Source organism: Ursus maritimus, unplaced genomic scaffold, assembly GCF_017311325.1.
Source record: "Ursus maritimus isolate PB19 unplaced genomic scaffold, ASM1731132v1 scaffold_31, whole genome shotgun sequence".
Classification (NCBI taxonomy): Eukaryota; Metazoa; Chordata; class Mammalia; order Carnivora; family Ursidae; genus Ursus; species Ursus maritimus.
The window spans coordinates 17,254,106-17,274,179 of record NW_024425675.1 but is presented as its reverse complement, the minus strand read 5'-3'; the positions used below and the strand labels follow the sequence as shown (position 1 = coordinate 17,274,179).

The 20,074-nt window shown below is 36.2% G+C and overlaps 1 protein-coding gene and 1 pseudogene across 1 annotated transcript in view; one reads left to right on the top strand and one right to left on the bottom strand.

Moving 5' to 3' along the window:
- The window catches only part of STAM (signal transducing adaptor molecule), a 101,596-nt gene that overhangs the window by 44,344 nt on the left and 37,178 nt on the right, over positions 1 to 20,074 (top strand). The window contains exons 3-5 of the mRNA XM_008692044.2: positions 9,991 to 10,066; positions 10,148 to 10,243; positions 11,832 to 11,978. Coding sequence (XP_008690266.1) covers positions 9,991 to 10,066; positions 10,148 to 10,243; positions 11,832 to 11,978 — 319 coding nt within the window. The remainder of the gene's footprint in view (positions 1 to 9,990; positions 10,067 to 10,147; positions 10,244 to 11,831; positions 11,979 to 20,074) is intronic.
- Positions 16,648 to 18,208, bottom strand: LOC103664208 (annotated as a pseudogene).

Below are 20,074 nucleotides of genomic sequence, written 5' to 3'. Positions count from 1 at the left end.
GGGGGACTTCTCCTCGTTATTCTGATGAGGAGAGGTTGCGGGGTTGTCCAGAGTCCTAATTATTGACCGGGACCCAGGCCGTGCACCCTTGTTTTATATGGACCTTAGGGATATGGGCTTCCTGATTTTTCAGCCTGCTTTCTGGGGGAGGGGCCTGCCGCGCCGATACTCAGGCAACCCTGTTTGGGTAGAGTCTCCGTGTCCCCTGCGAGGGGGGATTGGGGTGGGCACACCGTGAGCCGGTCTTTCCAGGCTTTTGTTCTCTGGCGGCTTTCCCTAGCGGATTGCTGTGCCTCTTCTGAGAGAGCAGCAGTGGCCGAATCTCAGCCTGTGTCTCAGACAGAGGGATCGCGGACTGTTCTCCACTGATGTTTTGGCCACTTTAACTCTGTTACTGTTGGTGCTGCTCAACCGTGCAGCGTGCCGGGATGTGCGCCCCACACCCGGCTTCCCAGCCCTCACTTCCAGGGCCGTCGCGTCTCTGTTCTTTGTGTTTCTAATACCGCCAGCCGCCAGCCACCAGCCGCCAGCTGCCCCTGCGTGCTCTGAAGCTCCGGCCCTCAGTCTGGTCGCGAGAGTTCCCCGGCTCACGGTCTCATTCTGCTCTCTCGTGGGTGCCGTCCACGAGTCCGCCCGCTCCCCCATGCAGGTGGCTACCGCTTCCCGGTGCCCGAATGCGGCCGCTCCCTCCCCCTTCCATTTATCTTCCGATATCTGTGCGCGGTTTCACGGCTCCCCGCTTCATACCTCGATACTCGGCGCTGGAGATGTTCATTTGTAGAGATCCAGAAGTATCTTCCTGCGTCTCAGGCTGATTCAGTGGATGTTCAGGCTGGTCTGGTACCTATCCAGCTCAACTCAGGGGACCGGCTGAAAAAGGGGTCCCCTACTCCTCTGCCATCTTAACTCCCCCTCGTGAAATGAGGGTTTTTAACAAAATTTTATAATGCACAAGTCGTCACAAATCTTGACTCCTTAATCCAGCAGAATCATTACATGTTTTTGGCTTTTTCCATATGTATTAATGGAAAGACCTTTTCAGGGAGTCCCCCCTAGCTGGTGACTAGAGACTAATGTTGAGCTATTTATCTGTCATAACTGTACAGCAGCATACTTGTAAGTAGGTAGACATTTATGAATAATGTAACAATTTTGGAGATTTACTTGAGGCTATTTAAAGAGATTTGAAATTTCATTGTTCTTTGAAAAGAGAGTTGCAGGAAAGCAAAATCAGCTTTGCTTTTCCATGATCTTCTGACTATAGATTTGAGTTGCATCATATGCATGTTTATCTTACTGAATTTAACTGTATTCTTTGTAGCCCCCTCAAACTGTATTTTTCCTAATGACTTGTCCCTGTTGTCCATTTAGTGAGCTCATATGTGTTATCTCACCATTACAGTTTTCATTTCTCTTAGAGTATGAATATCTCATTTCACTGAGTTTGATTCTTGCTCAGTGTATGCATTTTTTTTTAAACAACGTGGCCCTGTATGAAAGCCACTTTCTTCAACGTGTGCTCAAAGTAGCAGTTTTGCTTTAATAATTAAGGAAAAGTTGCCTATATTGAGCATATTTGAGAGATGGCAGAGTATGTTTTCTAATAGGTAATTCCCTAATCAAGAGAAATTGATTAACTGCAATTTTCGCCTATGCCCTGACTTGGGAAAAACCCCCAGGAAATGGTACTATTCCCTTACATTTTACAATGGTGAGAGTTGTGCTATGCTCATTTCTCACATGGTAAGTTAAGAGCAACAAATTATTTTGGGGTTGGAAAACTGAGGAAGATGAAAAATAATTTCCCTTTCCCTGTTCTTGTCCTTATCCCTGACCCCAGTCTTTTTGTTTTCCCATCTCAAGATAAAGAAAAAAGAGGATATGTCTTACAAAAAGTTTTAAAAAGCCAAAATGGAATTTTGAGAAGGTTTTTAGAGAGACATTCCTTTACAGAAGTGGGTGATAGGAATCATTGGTAGACTTCTCCTAATGCATGTGCAGATTTCATCTTTAGCAAGTATTTTTACAAAGTACTTCATTTACGGTTATTACCATCAACTTCTTACCTCACATCCTGTGCTCCTCCCAGCATTACTTAATCTCCATTTTTCCCTTATTGTGATCGTATTGTAATTCTAAGACAAGATTTTATGAAAGCATGTACATTTTTCTCATAGAAAACTAACTCAGTGGAAGACATATAGGAGTCAGTAATAAATAGAGCTTTGTAAGGATTATTCAGTTATTATAAATACTGAGTATTGTACAACAGTGAAAAGTAGCGTTTTCCATATTTAGCTCGATGACTTTTTATTGAGTATCGACCATGTTGAAGGCATTATTGTAGGCAACATTCAGAATGAAAATGTTTTATCTTCAGTCATTGGTGAGCAGCACTAGGAGCTAAATAATTCCTATTTTTGTTCCCTCAAATTTCACTTAAGAACGTAATTATGTGCTATGACTAGGGATAGGGAGCCAAGGATGAGCAGTGTAGCCCTGGATCCTGTCTTCAGGACCCCTCAAGATGGGGAGATAAACAATTAAGGCAATTTTATTAAAAAAAAAAAAAAAAAGAAAACCCAAACAATTTGAAATAATACAAGTTAATAGTATTTAAAGCTAACAGCTGTCAGCACACTTTGTTAGGAGTGATTCTAGTTATCTATTGCTACATAACAAACCAACCTAAGACTTAGTGGCTTAAAAGAGCATTTATTATTATCTTCGTGGGTTAACAGCTGGGCACTTCTTGCTTGAGGTCTCTCATGAACTTACAGTCACCTAATGGCTGGGACTGGACTACCTGAAGGCCTGATTGGAATGGATGCTCATTATGGCTGGCAGTTGATGTCTGGCAGTCTACTGGAATCTCAGCTCTAGCTATCATTTGAAACATTAACCAAGGCCTATGCATGTGGCTTGAATTTCTTACAGAGCGGTAGTTGGGATACTAGAGGGAGCATCCTAAGAGCAAATGTTCTGAGATATAGGTGTATTCTACATAGCTTTTTTATGAACTATACATCTCAAGATATCACTTGTACTACATTCTGTGGGTCAAGCAAGTCTCTGGGGTCAGCCCGCATTTAAGAGGAGGGTTATTAAACTGTACCTCTTGATGGGAAGTGGCAAGGTCACTTCGCAGAAGAGCATATGGAAAGGGAGTTATTATTGTGGTTATCTTTGGAATACATCATTTGGCACAGAGGCCTGTTCTGTAAGTATTGAGTGAGAAATTTGACCTAGATAATTAAACAATGAATATATCATTAGAACAAAACAGTGGATTTTAGTAAACAAAATTGTAAATTCCATTTTTGATACTTGAGATACATAGTCGTAAGAATTTGAATGGCAAAATATGATGTAAGGGTATTTTACTACTTTTATCTAACATTTATTTATGACTTTTTGCATAGAAGATTGAATGGCAAAATATGATGTAAGGGTATTTTACTACTTTTATCTAACATTTATTTATGACTTTTTTATAGAAGACTTGTAGAGAGAGTTCTACCCATTTGTAGATATTTGTAAATAAGAAGAGGTAACATGTTAAAACTATTTGGGTAGTCATAAAGACTTAGTTTCATGGTGACCTTTCATGGTTTTGTTTTATATACATGACGTGGTAAAACTTAGCTTATGAAAATTCATAAAAGCCAAAGTGAAGATGACGGAATAACATTAGTTAATGAAAGCTTTATCAGCAGAGTTATTTGCTACCTGATAAATATTTTTTTACAGTGTTAGTGTAATTTACATGGAGATGGTGATTCAGTGTGACAGTTTTGGTGACCAAACTGGATTAATCATAAGGGTCGGTATTCTTTAGCACTGATATAAACATGTGGCACTATATGTAGAGGCTTCTTGCTTTCTGGGTACTTTTCCTATAAGATGAATGAGCAAGAATGAAGTTTGATGTATTCATTGTTAGATCAAAGGAGTGGCTGTTGATGAAATTCATTTAAAGAATGTATCCTTTCCAGAATTGCCATAAGAGCTTCAAGTTCTGCAGTCTCTGTTTTCTGTGGGAAACTGGAGAAGTCTGAATTGCAAAAGAAAGCACAGTAGCATGACTCTGTGATAATTGTGTCTGAAGATTAAGGAGGGTTCATGCCTTAATTTTCATTTACCTTTGAGCATGAAGTAGCTTAATTTTAGTAGTTGTAACTTCACATGGAAACCAAATGACCGAGAGTGGTATGATGGGAGACAAGTAGAGTAGAGAGGATTCGATAGAAAAGAGGCCCCTCTTAAAGCTGTGCTTTCTTTGAAGCCATAGTAGTTTGTTGAGGTAGATTGGAGTAAGTCTTGTGAATAATGAAATTGACTTTGATGCTTTACTTCATCAGAACTGATATATGCCAAGGCAGCTGTGTACATTCCTGAAAAGTTTGTTTTCTGGCTGGTGTATGATTTGAGAAAAAGTCATTAGAAGCCACAGCCACATGAAAGCACAGGTATCCTCTGCTTCTGGAACATTTGTGTTATGCCACTTCGCTCTTACGGAAGGACCTATGCTAGTACCTGTTTACCCTAACTAAAAGAAATTTGAAGGGGACTCCTCACTTTTACAAAAAAAGGCCAGAAGTGAAAATGGCTCCACTCTGGGGAACTGAACTCAGTGTCTCAGCATCAAGCCAGCATAGCTTTGAACTGTGTCTGAGCATCTGCTTTATCTTGACTGACTTTGTGCATCCATTAGCAATATGTGTCCTAAGGTATCAGAAAAGGCTAAGAGAGGTTATGTTTGGGATCTGGGAATGCTAAAAACATTTTCCTTATAAGTTAATGGTAATTGCTTCTTCCCTTTAGGCCTTTTAGGCTTACACAAGTCTCTACGGGAATGTTCTACTTTTAGATAGTTGGAGAATTCTGTGCTGCCTCTTTTTTCTTACCCTTTTTTTGAACTGCATCTCAGATGTATGCATAAAAAAGCAGATTTTTGTGGATGGACATAGTTTTGGCCCTGTGACTGTACATGTAGTTTGTCTTGGGTAATCTCACTTTATGCCTACTGTTCCTGCATTATACCCAGTTAGCACCTCTTTCACTCTCAAAAAGGTACGTGTATAGTTGATAAATTATACAGTCTCTATACTATAGTCAACTTGCATTTTTCATTGAGAGGATAATAGCCATAGTATACTTATTTTAAATTCACTTGTGAAAAAAAAGCCAAGGTATGGGTACCGGGTGAGTTTGCTAGTACCAGAGCTAGGAAACATATGCATGCATGTACATATATGTATATGTTCTATTTACATGAATATTTTTGTATTTACTTTTATATTGAAAACCATAGGTTTATGTTAAAAAATATAACTCTTAAGCCTTTTTAAAAACAGTATTTTAGCCATAATCTTTCATTAAATTATAAGATTTAATAATCGAATATGTATATATTATTTCACTTTCATGTTTGTGTTTTACTCACTATATTCCTCAGCACTTATAAGCATTCTAATTGGCTTTTTATGACATTATCCTTTTTATGGTGCAATAGTCAAGTTTGTTTTGGTGCCAGAGGTATCTTTGCTTTGGTTTTTAAAATTGGCTGTGGCAAAACATTCAAACAATATAGAAATATATAAAATAAAAAGTAAAGGTTGCATTTCAAAGCCCTTTCCCCACTTCCCTTTCCAAAAGTCATCAGAGTTTAGAGTTCTTTCTTTAAAAAAATGAAAGTAGTTTATAAACAATATATCAGAAATTTAATTTAAGCAACTATAGAGGATTATTTTCTAATAAGTTAATTTACTGAGCTGAGTCATCTTTGGATCATTATTTTTTAATGGTTTTAATTTTAGCATTCAGATAATCCCTTTTATATTTCACCTTTACTGGTGCTTGAATTATAATTTTCTGTTTTTATATGTTGGTGTGGTTTTCACAATTGCAAAAATTAGCATGGGGTCACAGATTCTGGTTCCTAAAACAAGTCCCACTATGAAAAAGGCAAAATTTAAATAATTGTGTTACAGTGTATTAATTCTTCAGTTTAATAATGTTGTTGTCAGATACTTTTTTTTTTCTTTAAAGTAGGCTCCATATCCAGTGTAGAGCTAAATGTGGAGCTTGAACTCATGACCTGGAGATCAAGACCTGAGCTGAGATCAAGAGTTGGATGCTTAACCGACTGAGCCATCCAGGTGCCCCTCAGATAGTATTAAGATCATACAAAATCAGTAGAAAAAGAGCTTCAGAATCATAAGAGATGAATGCTTGACATACAATAGGTATTCAGTAAATATAATTAAAAAAATTTTTTTTCTCTTTTCTCCATGCTCTTCAAGAGGAAATCTTCCAATAGTCAATAAAACATTCATAGAAATCCTTTTTCATTTTAATTTTTCCCTATCAAAATGACTTTTTAAAATTTATCACAGTGCTTAGTAATTGTATTCCAGTTCTTAAAAACATTTTTTTTAGATAATTATTCTTACTGGCCAATTTCTTCAGGGCCCATTGTTGTTCAGACCACTTGAGAATGGTTTTTCTTTCATGTATGTTTTCACTATCCATTTCCAAAGCTCGCTCATCATCCCAAACAGAAATTCTGTTTGTGCAGCAGCATTTGGAAAGTATTTTCAGTGAAATGAAAGTGAAAATGAAATATATTGATACTTGTAAGATGTAGCTACAGCAATCCATACAGGTAAATTTATATCATTAAATGCTTATATTAGAAGAAGAAATGTCTCAAGTCAGTGATCTAAGTTTTTGTCGTAAGAAACAAGAACAAACTTAAAGAAAGCAAAGGAAAAGAAATGATGAAAATAAGAGCAGAGATTAATGAAATTGAAAAGAGAAAAACAATAGAGAAAATTTAAAAGTAGAGCTGGTTCTTTGAAGAAAAGTGAAGTGGAATTTATCTCAGGCATGCAGGCCTGGTTCATCACTTGAAAATAAATCGGTCTCATCGAACTAAAGAAAAAACCCTATATAATCATCTTTCAATAGATGTGGAAGGTTCCTTTGAAAAAATTCAGTATACATTTGTAACAAAATCATTAAGAACTAAAAGTAATTTCATCAACCTGTTAAAGGACATCTGTAAAAAATTTGTGTATTTAGCATAATGGCACTTGTTTGGTAGAATTCACTAGTGAAGCCATCTGGGCTCAGGATTTTCTTTTTTGGAACTCATTTTATGAGGCTTGCAATAGGTCAATGCCAAAAACAGAAAGGAAAACCACAGACCAGTTATGTACAAAGATGCAAAAATCCTCAATGATACTGTAATCAAATCCAATAATATATAAAAAGGATAATAAAAAGGATAATGTATTATGGCCAACTGTGGTTATTTAGAACTTGGAGAATTTCCAGTTTTCTTCATATTACTCATTTATAATATAATTTTATCATGGTCTAACATAGCATATCTCATATCAATTTTTTAAAAAATTAAGTTTTTTAATGGTTCACAATATGGTCTGTCTTGGTAAATAATTCTGTATGCACTGGAAATGATGTATATTCTGCTATTGTAGAGTAGAGTGTTCTCAAACCTATTTTTCTATTTAATTGTTTTATCAGTTCTGAGAAAGGACTGAAATCTCAATTGTGCATTTGTCTCTCGTTTCAGTTTTATCAGTTTTTTTTCATGTATTTTGAAGCTTTGTTTTTAGATAAGACTACACATCTTGGTCTTTTATGTCTCCTTGGAGAATTGATCCCTTTATCATTTTGTAATTTTCCTCTATATTCCCGGTAATGTGGCTTGTTTTGAAGGGCGGTTTGCCTGATACTAATATAGCTACTCCAGCTTTCCTGGGGTTTATGTTTGCTTGATATATCTTTCTTTCCTCCATCCTTTCACTTTTTTTTTTTTAAAGATTTTATTTATTTATTCGACAGAGATAGAGACAACCAGTGAGAGAGGGAATACAAGCGGGGGAGTGGGAGAGGAAGAAGCAGGCTCATAGCGGAAGAGCCTGATGTGGGGCTCGATCCCATAACGCCGGGATCATGCCCTGAGCCGAAGGCAGACGCTTAACCGCTGTGCCACCCAGGCGCCCCCCATCCTTTCACTTTTAAGTTACATATGTTTTTATAGTTAAATAGTTTCTTGTAGAGAATATTTAGGTGGGTTCTGCTTTATTTTTTTTTTGATAAAGATTTTATTTGAGAGAGAGTGAGAGTGGAGAGAGAGAGAGAGCACACATAGAAGGAGAGAGAGAAGCAGACTCCCTGCTGAGCAGGGAGCCTGACACAGGGCTGGGATTCATGACCTGAGACGAAGACAGACGCTCAACCAACTGAGCCACCCAGGTTCCCTGGGTCTTGCTTTTTTAATCCAGTCTAGCAATCTGTCTTATTTGGTGTGCTTGGACCATTTGCATTTAATATAACTGTTGATATGGTTGGATTAAAATGTTAAAATTTACCATTTTTCTAGATGGTATGTTTCTTCTGTTGAACTTTTGATCATTATCTTGTATATCAATTGAATATTTTTTGTGATTTTTTAAAATTTCCATTTCTCTTTTAAAAATGTATTTAGTGATGGTTCTATATTAAAAATTCTTAGTCTTTTTTCCTCTGTACTTAAATTCATGTACTTCAAGCATGTCTTTAAGTTTACTTATCTTTTATTCTTATCTGATTAATTGTATCCACTTTTTAAAAATATATCTCTCATTTCTAGAAGTATTGTCTTTTTTTTAAGCTTTATCATTTTTACACCATTTCTTTCCTCATTATGTTGATGATTTGATGTGCATCCTTGAGTATGCTTAGAATAGCTTATGCAGTCTTTGATTGCTAATTCCATCATCGCTGTCATTTCTTCCTTTTCAGTTGACTGAATTTTCTCCTTTACGTCTTGTATCATATCTAATAACTTTTGACTGAATGCTTAGTGTTGCAAATTTTATATTGAGTACCTCATATTATATCTAATAATTGCTTCATATCGTATCATATCTAATAATTTTTGAGTGAATGCTTAGTGTTATGAATTTTATATCGAGTGCCAGGTTTTGTTGTTGTTAAAGAGTATTGGACTTTTATTCTCTCTGAACTTAAGTTACTTTGGATCAACTTTATCCTTCTGTGGCTTGTTTTTAGGTTGCTGTAGGATGGATGTAGAGTAGTCTTTTGGATAGTTCCGTCTGGTGTCAAGACTCTGGTTATCCGCTGAATGCTCTAGATATTTAACAAGGACTCTCCATTTTGATATGAACTCTGACAACTATGTGAGCTTTGGAAACTCTTCAGCATATAGCTCACAGTCACTTTTTGCCCAGCCTTATGGAGGTTTTATGTATGTGTGGCTTTTTCCTCAGTCGACCTAAGTGGACTCCTATGCGAGTATCCAGATCTGTTTCTTCATATAGCTCCTTCTACTCTGTCTTGTAAATTCTAGCTCCCTTGGCCTCCCTGAATTCTGATTTCTTTCCCCTCAACTCAGTGAGATCACCATTCTCTACTTGGAATCACCTTCTCTGCACCGGGATCCAGAAACTGCCTTTAGGTAGAAAGCCTGTACTGATATCTGGAAAGTGCCTCTGAGTGGAAAGTTGAGGCAAAGTGTCTGTCTTATCTAATTATATTCCTTCTTAGAGGTCATTCATCACTGCCTGTGGCCTAATGTCCCAAACAGTGACCCGAGTGTATATTTTAAGTATATTTTTCCAGTTTTCTCACTGTTTACAGCAGGAGTCTAAGTCTAGTTCCAATTATTCCATTATGACTCCAAGTGGAAGTTTTGGTCTAACATTTAATTTTCAGAGCTTTTTTCCATCCAGAATTAGTGTGAAATGCCTAATCTATGATTGCTAAGGAAGAGAGCCTGTTAATTTTGTTTGAAAAATTTAAAGGAACTTGTTAGTGTATAGTTCACTTGTGCCATTAATAAAAATTAAACTTCTCTCCCCTAGTCTACCTTTTGTGTAGTCGTCTGTTGCCTATTAGAGTTAAGGGGGGAAAGCCTGGATGTACTACTAACTGATTGTTACATTTCTCATTTTTTAGACCTAAAGATTGTCTTCGGTCTATTATGAGGAGGGTGAACCATAAAGATCCTCATGTTGCTATGCAAGCTCTGACTGTAAGTGATTGCATTTTAAGTTTTACCACAAAACTACCTGCTAAAATTGAGCCCTTTTAACTTGTGATTTTATACTTTTAGCTTCTAGGAGCATGTGTATCAAACTGTGGCAAAATTTTTCATTTAGAAGTATGTTCAAGAGATTTTGCTAGTGAAGTAAGCAACGTACTAAACAAGGTAAGGAACATTATTTCCAGAAATGAATTAACACAGTCTTCTTTGTGTATTTTATTGTTCAGTTCTTCACATTTTAAATCACAAAGGACTGGTTTGTGCTTTCTTTTTTTAAAAATCCTTCCTAGGCTGTGTCTATCCAATATATAAGTAAAGTAAATGTTGTTTTGCTGAAGAGACTATAAATTTATATACTTGGAGAATTGTTCTTTTTTTAAAAAAACAGATTAGAGTATATTTAACCTGTTTTCTTCATCATTCCCTTCATCTAAAAAGAAAATACATGTATTTTTCTATCTGATTAAATAATACCAGTCTATTGTAGGCACAGTTTTTGTAACCATTTGTGTAGCCACAGAGGTATTTTCCTAATGTGGAACTGTTCAGAAATACTGCCAAAATATAATGCTGTTTTCATTGTGACATGAGTAAGGCCACTACCTGACCATGACAGGATTTTAATGCTATGCTTTTTATTTAACTGGCTGTAGATTAAAGAATACAATTTATGCAATCAAGGAATTAAAAAAATTTAAGTCATAAGTAACATGTGAGTTTTCCTAGTGAAAATTTGTGCATTCTAAAGGTAATTATTTCTGACGTGGGAAGAGGGAGGATAGGATATTATATAATCAAAAAAAATTTTAAGATGTTAAAAGGGAAAATACCTCCTGTTTTTGGCAAAATGATTACTTCCAGGTTTTAGTAGAAAACAGTACAGAAATGAGATAAAAATTTATTTACATAATTCTTTACAGAATTTCTGTACTTTCTTGTCAAGCATGATTATGTGCTAATTCTTTTTCTCTTTTGCTTTATTCAGTTACATTTAGGTATTTTCTGCTAATAACCATTCTTTTAATGTCCTGAATGTCCATCAAAGTGTATGACTGTTCTGTAATTTAATTGAGAGGAGATATTCAAACTTGTATTTAGTGGCATTAACAACTGTTTTGAAAAGCAAATATATAAAAGAAAGGACTTCTTTATTTTTCAAATGTTTTGCAGTGACCATAGTGATTTTATACTTGAGGGGGAGATGTTATTTTGAAGAAATTAAGTTTCTAGAAATATAGTCATACGGTAGATCTCAAACCAGGCCTCAGATAATTAAACAACTTGGACAAAATACACAGTCAAGCATATTTTTAAAAGTCAGGGATTAGGAATAAAGGAAATGTATCATTTATTTTCTCTTTCCAACTTATTTTTTATTGGTTTGCAAAATAGCCAAAACAAAACATAGTACCTTCCTGTGTCTTCCTGATGTATAAAGCTCACTTAGTTGCAAAATACTCTGAAAAGTTCCATCTCTCTGACCTCCAAAATAAGTTATTATATACTTAACCTGTTTTAATTTGATATGGGGTATGTATGTTGGTATCATCTGTTGTTTTTTCATAGTGTGAAAAAAAATTCGATCATTTCTAGTAACCAACTCTGTTTTCGTAGCTATCATCTATAGCTAGGGGTAATTTGTGATTCAAAAAAGTGTCCATAGCACTTTATAATTTTTATATTTAATATATCTATGTTATATCATTAGCCAGGAAATTAATACTTTTTTATTAAATTTTTTCTCTATTTTCAGGGTCATCCTAAAGTCTGTGAAAAATTAAAGGCTCTTATGGTTGAATGGACAGATGAATTTAAGAATGATCCACAGCTTAGTCTAATATCAGCAATGATTAAGAACCTTAAGGAACAAGGAGTTACATTTCCAGCTATTGGCTCTCAGGTATTTTAAAGTTGCATTGTGTGCTACAATTTGTTTCTCTAAAGTAGCCACATTTGTATGAATTTTTCTTTTTTCCTCCAAAACCAGGTAGTTTTTACTACACCAAAGGAATTTTTGTTGATAATCTTGCATTCAGTGGTACCAGAAAAATACAGAGGAATATTAATGTGTTCCAAATGCTACTTTCCCACTGTTTCTCCTTCCTTGTAAATAGATTAGATTAGCATTTTACAGTTTAAAAATTTTTTATGGAGTTTTTAACTATAGACAAAATTGCTTTATGATATCAGGTAGTACTGACAGTCTTCTTAAATACTCTTAGTGCTTTAATTTTATCTGCAAAGAATGACAGCTTAAAAATCAGTGTATCCTTATAATTTAAGGATGAGTTTAGAGGTTCTTTTGATTATGAAATTTATGAATACTTGTATGAGAAATGAGAAGGAGATAAAGGAATCAATGAGGAGAGAAGCACACAAAGCATCTTTTCCCTTAATAAGAGCTGACCAGTACATAAATATGATTAAGTAAAAGGCTTAAATTTCCTTCTGCCCCTCCCTCCCCCAATTTATGTAATGGGATCAATTTCTGATTTATGTCATAAAAAATTAAAGGGTATCTCTTTGATTTATTTATTTTCTATTCTGGGTAACCGTCCTTTGGGAACTCCAGCTAATCTAGAACTCTTAAAGTGTGTGATGATTTACTGTACTGCCTTTCCCTCCTGCGTGGATTGGGGTAGAATATAACAAGTGGTGTGAAAGCATGCACAGAAAACTCTTAAGCTATAGAGGACTCAAGTTCGGGATTTTGACCACTTCAGAGAATCATGAAGTGATTCATCCAGGCTATCTAGATTTCTACCCAAAACCCTCTTTTAGTCTATCTGAATATTCTTGAGATGTGAAGATCCAGAAATATGTTTGGGAGATGAAGGAAGGAGAGGGTATTTTTCTTCTTACTTGAAAAAAATTTGGCTTATGGATGGTTTTACAATGATAAAGTATGTCTTTAAAAAGTATTTATTCATAATTCATAGCTGGCTTTTACTACTCTCAGAGTATTTTCTAAAATCTGTATAATATTAAGGAATAATTTTATGCAGAAAAGTCCAGGATATCTTGTAAGTTCCTTGGCAAGAGGGGCAATGTTTACTTATCAAAGGGTAGATTCACTATAGAAAACCAAGAAATATAGATGATTAGTGAGACTGCAGTTTATATGCCCCAAGAAGCTATTCTATAGCTTGTTATTTAAAAAGTGTCTTGTTGACCATCATCATCATCATCACATGGAAGCTTGTTAGAAATGCAGCATCTAGGGTGTCACTCCAGACCTATGGATTCATTATCTCTATTTTAACAAGATCCCCGGATAATTCCATGTACACATTAAAGTTTGGGAAGCACTGCTCTTGAGTACAGCTTTCAGTGCTGTGAAAACTGCTTTTCAGTCCACAAAGGGGCTTGTTCCAATTAGAGAAGAAGAACTAATGATTTATGTGATATGTAGCTTTGTTTGGTTAACCTAGAGTCTCAGATGGTTGTGTGAACAACTTCAGGGATTCTCTAATCTAATCCCCTCATTTTACAGATGAGGAAACTGAGACCCAGAATGGTTAAGTGACTTCCCCAGGGCCACAGCTCATAGTTGACAGAGTTGGAACTAGAACACAGGCCTCCTGACACTCAGTCCAGTGTTCTTTCCACTACACGATCCTGCCTTCCGTTTGATATAGAGGTTAGTGGATATGTGTCTGTTTGGACTAGGCTTCAAAGGACAAGAAGTGGAGTGAACACTGGCAAGAGCATTTATTTATTGACTGGTACAGAAGTTAGGTTACTCTTCTGTTCAAGAGGTTCAGGACATACCTCGGCAATAGTAAAGTTAAGAGTTAACTTTTCTTGGGGCGCCTGGGTGGCTCAGTCGTTAAGTGTCTGCCTTCGGCTCAGGGCGTGATCCCGGAATCCTGGGATCGAGCCTCACATCAGGCTCCTCCGCTGGGAGCCTGCTTCTTCCTCTCCCACTCCCCCGCTTGTATTCCCTCTCTCACTGGCTGTATCTCTGTGTCAAATAAATCTATAAAATCTTTAAAAAAAAAAAAAAGAGCTACTTTTCTTTTTTTTGTCTGGATGTTATAAAATACATGAAAGCTAATTTTATTGTAGTTACTATCTTCAGCCACAAGGAATATATAAAATGCATATCAAGTAAAATATGAGGTAGAATGGTGATTTTTTTTAATAATGGTGTCTGATAGCTTATTGAAAACCATGTTTGTGAAGAACTTCATATTTAATGAAAAATGTACCATGTAGGATCATCTACACAAATCCCTGTAGATTTTAAACTCAGTCGCTTAATCATTATTACGTTTTAATCAGACTAGATCTTTGTCAGCATACTTAACAAAAGCCTCTGAAAATATAAGGAATTTTTAAAGTATATTTTTTCATCCCAAGTATAGAAGAAAATAATTTTAAAAATATTAAGAAAAGTCATACTTTAGTCAACTAACCCATTCTGCTGCAGTTCTTGTAGCACTAACTTTTGATATAGAGATAAAAGTAATGCTAGCACTGTTACTGTATTTGATTGATTCATAACATTAGGTATCATTGCTACACTTAGAACCCAATGATAGGAAAGAATTTTGAAAAGTGTGCATTTCAGGAATATAGGACTTAATGTAGCTTATTTCTGCACTTCCTTCTCTCTTTTTTTTAATTGAAGAATATTTGTATTTGCTTTAGGCATAGAACATAATGATTCAGTGTTTATATACATTATGAAATGGTCACTTTAATAAGTCTAGTTACCATCTGCCACAATACAGAGTTGTTACAATATTATTGATTCTCTATGCTGTACATTATATCTCCCTCCCCCATCTTACTTATTTTATAACTAGAAGATTGTCTCTCTTAATCCCCTTTACCTGTTTTGTCCATCCCCTTCACCTGCCTACTGTTTGGCAGTCATCAGTTTCTTTTCCGCATCTGGGTCTGTTTCTGTTTTGTTTTTTTAGATTCCACATAAAAGTGAAATCATACCATGTGTTGTTTTTCTCTGTTTGACTTATTTCACTTGACATTATACCCTCTACGTCTATCCATGTTGTTGCAAATGGCAAGATTTTATTCTTTTATTATGGCTGAGTAAGTGTGTGTGTGTGTGTGTGTGTGTGTGTGTGTGTGTGTGTGTCTGTGCACACGTACACATATACTGCATCTTCTTTATCCATTCATCTATTGATGGACGTTTAGGTTGGTTCTAGTTTTGGCTCTTGTACTGCGGTGAACACAGGGGTGCATATGTCTTTTTCTGGAATTCATGGTTTTTTTGTCCTTTGGTTAAAAACCTAGAAGTTTTTCAGATAAAAACCAGAATTGCTGCATTTTATGATAGTTCTGTTTTTAATTTATTGAGGAGGAACCTACATAATGTCTGTACCAGTTTACACTCCCACCAATAATGCAAGGGTTCCTTTTCCTCCACATCCTTGCCAACACTTGTAATTTTTTTTTTTTTGATAATAGCCATTCTGTCAGATGTGAAGTAATTATCTCATTGTGGTCCTGTTTTGCATTTCCCTGATTGTCAGTGAATATCTTTCCATGTACCTGTTGGTCATCTGAATATTGTCTTTGGGGAAATGTCTGTTTAGGTCCTCTATTTTTAGATTATATTGTTTTTTTAATAGAGTTATATGAGCTTTTTAATATATTTTGGACGTTAACCTCTTATCGGATATATCATTTATGAATATGTTCTCTGATTCAGTAGGTTGCCATTTTGTTTTGTTGATGTTTCCCTTTGCCGTGCAAAAGCTTCTTGGTTTGATGTAGTCCCATTTGTTTATTTTTGTTTTTATTGTCCTTGCCTAAGGAGATAGAGCCAAAAAAATATTGATAAGACCGATGTCAGAGAGCTTACTGCCTGTGTTTTCTTCTAGGAGCTGTATGGTTTCAGTCTTACATTTAAGTCTTAAATCCAATTTATTTTTGGTACATGGTATAAGAAAGTGGGCTAGTTTCATTCTTTTGCATGTAGCTGTCCAGTTTTCTCAACACTATTTATTGAAGAAACTCATTTTCCTATTGTATATTCTTGCCTCCTTGTCGTAGATTAATTGACCATGAAAGTGCTATTTTATTTCTGGGTTGTCTTTTATGTTCTATTGATCTGTGTTTCTGTTTTTGTGCCAGTACCATACTATTTTGATTATATTATAACTTTATAGTGTATTTTGAAATCCAGGAGTGTGATATTCCCAGCTTTCTTTTTCTTACTCAAGATTGCTTGGCTATTTGGCATCTTTTGTGGTTCCGTATAAATTTTAGAACTGTTTGTTCTAGTTCTGTGGAAAATGCCATTATTATTTTGATATGGATTGCATTGAATCTGTAGATGCTTTGGGTAGTATGGACATCTTAGCAATATTAATTCTTCCAGTTCATGAGATTGGCAGATCTTTACATTTATTTGTGTCATCTTCAATTGTTTTCATCGCTGTCTTATAGTTTTCAGGGTGGGTCTTTCTTCACCTTCTTGGTGAAATTTATTCCTAGGCATTTTATGCATTTTGATGGGACTGTAAATGGGATTGTGCTCTTAATTTTTTTTCTGATAGTTTGTCATTAGTGTATAGAAATGGAACAGATTTCTGTATATTGATTTTATGTTCTGCAATTTTACTGGATTAATGTACTAGTTCTGATAGTTTTTCAGAGGAGTCTTCAGGGTTTTCTATATATAGTACCATGTCATCTGCAAATAGTGACAGTTTTACTTCCTTTATGATTTGGATGTCCTTGTCTTTCTTTTTTTGGCTTGCTACATTGTATATTATTGATGGTACATGACAAGGTAGGGCTCCCTAAGCCCCTTCTCTTCTTCATGGTGTCTAGGTTGAAAACTTTATTGAAGTTGGGAGATTCTCAGTGTGTTGGGGGATGAGCTGGGGCAGGGACTCCATAGCACTTGAGGGCTTCTCTTTTCTTGTGCTCTAGCTGTGGCCGGTTGTCCAGGGGGCTCTTAGTCCTTGAAGGTCATGTGGACCATAAGGTTGACCACCCAGTTGCTGTGGCTAAATTCATTGTCACAACAGGAAATGAGCTTGTCAAAGTGTCATTAATGGCAGTGCTGACCCCATCATTGAAGGTGGAAGAGTAAGTGTCACTGTTAAAATGGCAGGAGACAACCTGGTCCTCAGTGCAGTGCAGCATGCCCTCGAGGGGTCCCTCTGATTCCTGCTTCACCACCATCTTGATGTCATTGTATTTGGTAGCTTTCTCCAGGTGGCAGGTCTGATCTACTACTGATACACTGGGGATGGGGACATGGAAGGTTATGCCAGTGAGCTTCCCATTCAGTTCAGGGATGACCTCGCCCATAGCCTTGGCAGCACCAGAGAAGCAGGGATGGTCTTCATGCTACACCTTCCCAGAGGGGCCATCCATGGTCTTCTGGGTGGCAGTGATGGCATGGACTTTGATCATGAGTCCCTTCATGATGCCAGAGTTGTTGTAGATGACTTTGGCCAAAGAGGCCAGGCAGTTGGTGGTATAGGAGGCATTGTTGACAATCTTGAGGGAGTTGTCATCTTTCTCATTGTTTGTGCCCATCATAAACATGGGGCATCAGCTGAAGGGGCAGATATGATGACCCTCTTGGCTCCACCGTTCAATTGAGCTCTCAGCCTTCTCCATGGTAGCGAAGACCCGAGTGGACTCCACAACATATTCAGCACCAGTATACCCCATTTGATGTTGGTGGGACTCTCACTCTTAGAATATGGAGGTGGGCTTTCCCTTGATGACAGGTTTCCTGTTCTCAGCCATGACTGTGCCATTGTATTTGCCGTGGGTGGAATCATATCGAAGCATGTGTACCATGTAGTTGATTTCAACGAAGGGGTCAGTGATGGCAACACTATCCACTTTGTCAGAGTTAAAAGCAGCCCTGGTGACTAGGTGTGTGATACAGCCAAATTGATTTACTCAGACCTTCACCATCCTGTCTCAGGGACGCAGTTGGCACTGTACAAGATGTGACTGTCCGTTGAATGGGGAGGCATAGAGAGCTGCTTTTTTTGTTTTGTTTTTCTTGCCTAATTGCTGTGACTAGGACTTCAAACAATATGTTGAACAATCCTTGTCCAGTTCTTGATTTTGGAAAGTTTTCAGGATTTCACCACTGAGTATGAAGTTAGCTGTGGGTTTATCATATGTGACCTTTATTATGTCAAGGTATGTTCCCTCTCTACCCACTTTATTGAAAGTTTTTATCTTCAAAGAATGTTGAATTTTGTTGGATGCTTTCTCTGCTTCTATTGAGATGATCATATGGTTATTATCCTTCATTGTATTAATGTGTATCATGTTGATGGATTTGCAGATATTGAACTATCCTTGCATCCGTGGAATAAATCCCACTTGATCTTGGTGTATGATATTTTCAGTGTATTGTTGAATTTGGTTTGCTAATATTTTGTTGAGGATTTTTGCATGTTCATCAGGGATATTGGTCTGTACGTTTTTTTTTTCTTCTTTTTTTTTTTTTTTTTTTGTAGTGTCTCTTTTTTTTTAGTGTCAGGGTAATGCTGGCCTTGTACAATGAGTTTGGAAGCATTCCTTCCTCTTCAGTTCTTTGGAATGGTTTCCGAAGGATGGTGTTAATTCTTCAGGTGTTTGATACACATTCACCTAGTCCTGGACTTTTGTGTGTTGGGAGGTTTTTGATTACTGATTCAATTTTATTGCTAGTAATCATTTTTCAAGATTTACTGTTTTTCCTCATTTCGTTTCGGAAGAATGTAGAAATTTAATCATTTCTTCTAAGTTGTCCAGTTTGTTGGCATATAATTGTAGTAGTTTCTTATGATACTTTGTCTTTTTCTGGTATGGGTTGTACTTCTCTTCTTTCATTTCTGATTTTATTTATTTGAGTCCACTCTTTTTTTTCTTGATGAATCTGAATAATAGTTTATTGATTTTGTTAATCTTTTTAAAGTACCAGCTCTTAGTTTCATTGAGCAATTTTATTGTTGCTTTAGTGTCTACTTCATTGGTTTCTGCTCTCCTCTTTGTTATTTCCTCCCTTCTACTGACTTTGGGTTTTGTTGTTCTTTTTCTAGTTCTTTAGGTGTAAAGTTAGATTTTTTTTTTTGGATTTTTCTTGTTTCTTGAGGTAGGTCTGTATTACTACAAACTTTCCTCTTGCTATTGCTTTTTCTGAGTCCCATAGATTTTGGAACATTGTATTTTCATTTTCATTTGTCTCAAGGATTTTAAAAAATTTTCTCTTTGATATCTTTGTTGACCTGTTGGTTGTTCAGTAGCATGTCAAGTCTTCATGTATTTGTTTCTTATAGTTTTTTTTTCTAGTAACTGATTTCTAGTTTCAAACCATTATGGCTGGAAAAGATGCTTGATATATTTCTTCTTTTTAAATTTACTGAGTCTTATTTTGTGGCCTAACATGTGATCGATCCTAGAGAATGTTTCTTGTGAGAAGATGTGTATTCTGCTGTTTTGGGTTGGAATGTTCTGTGTGTATCTCTTACATCCATCTGGTCTAATGTGTCATTTAAGGCTGAAGTTTCCTTATTAATTTTCTATCTGGATGATCTATCAATTAACGTAAGCGGGTATTTTAAAGCCCCATACAGTTACTGTGTTGCTGTCATTTTTTCCTAAATTGTCTGTTAATATTTTATATATATATTTTTTATTTTTATAATAATTTTTTGTTATGTTATGTTAGTCACCATACAGTACATCCCTAGTTTTTGATGTAATGTTCCATGATTCATTACTTGCGTATAACATCCAGTACACCATGCAATATGTGCCCTCCTTAATACCCATCACCAGCTTATCCCAATCCCCCACCCCCCCTCCCCTCTGAAGCCCTCAGTTTGTTTCCTAGAGTCCATAGTCTCTCATGGTTTATTCCCACTTCTGTTTACCCCCCCCTTCATTCTTCCCTTCCTTCTCCAACCAATCTTCTCATTTCTTATGTTCCATAAATGAGTGAAACCATATGGTAATTGTCTTTCTCTGCTTGACTTATTTCACTTAGCATACTCTCCT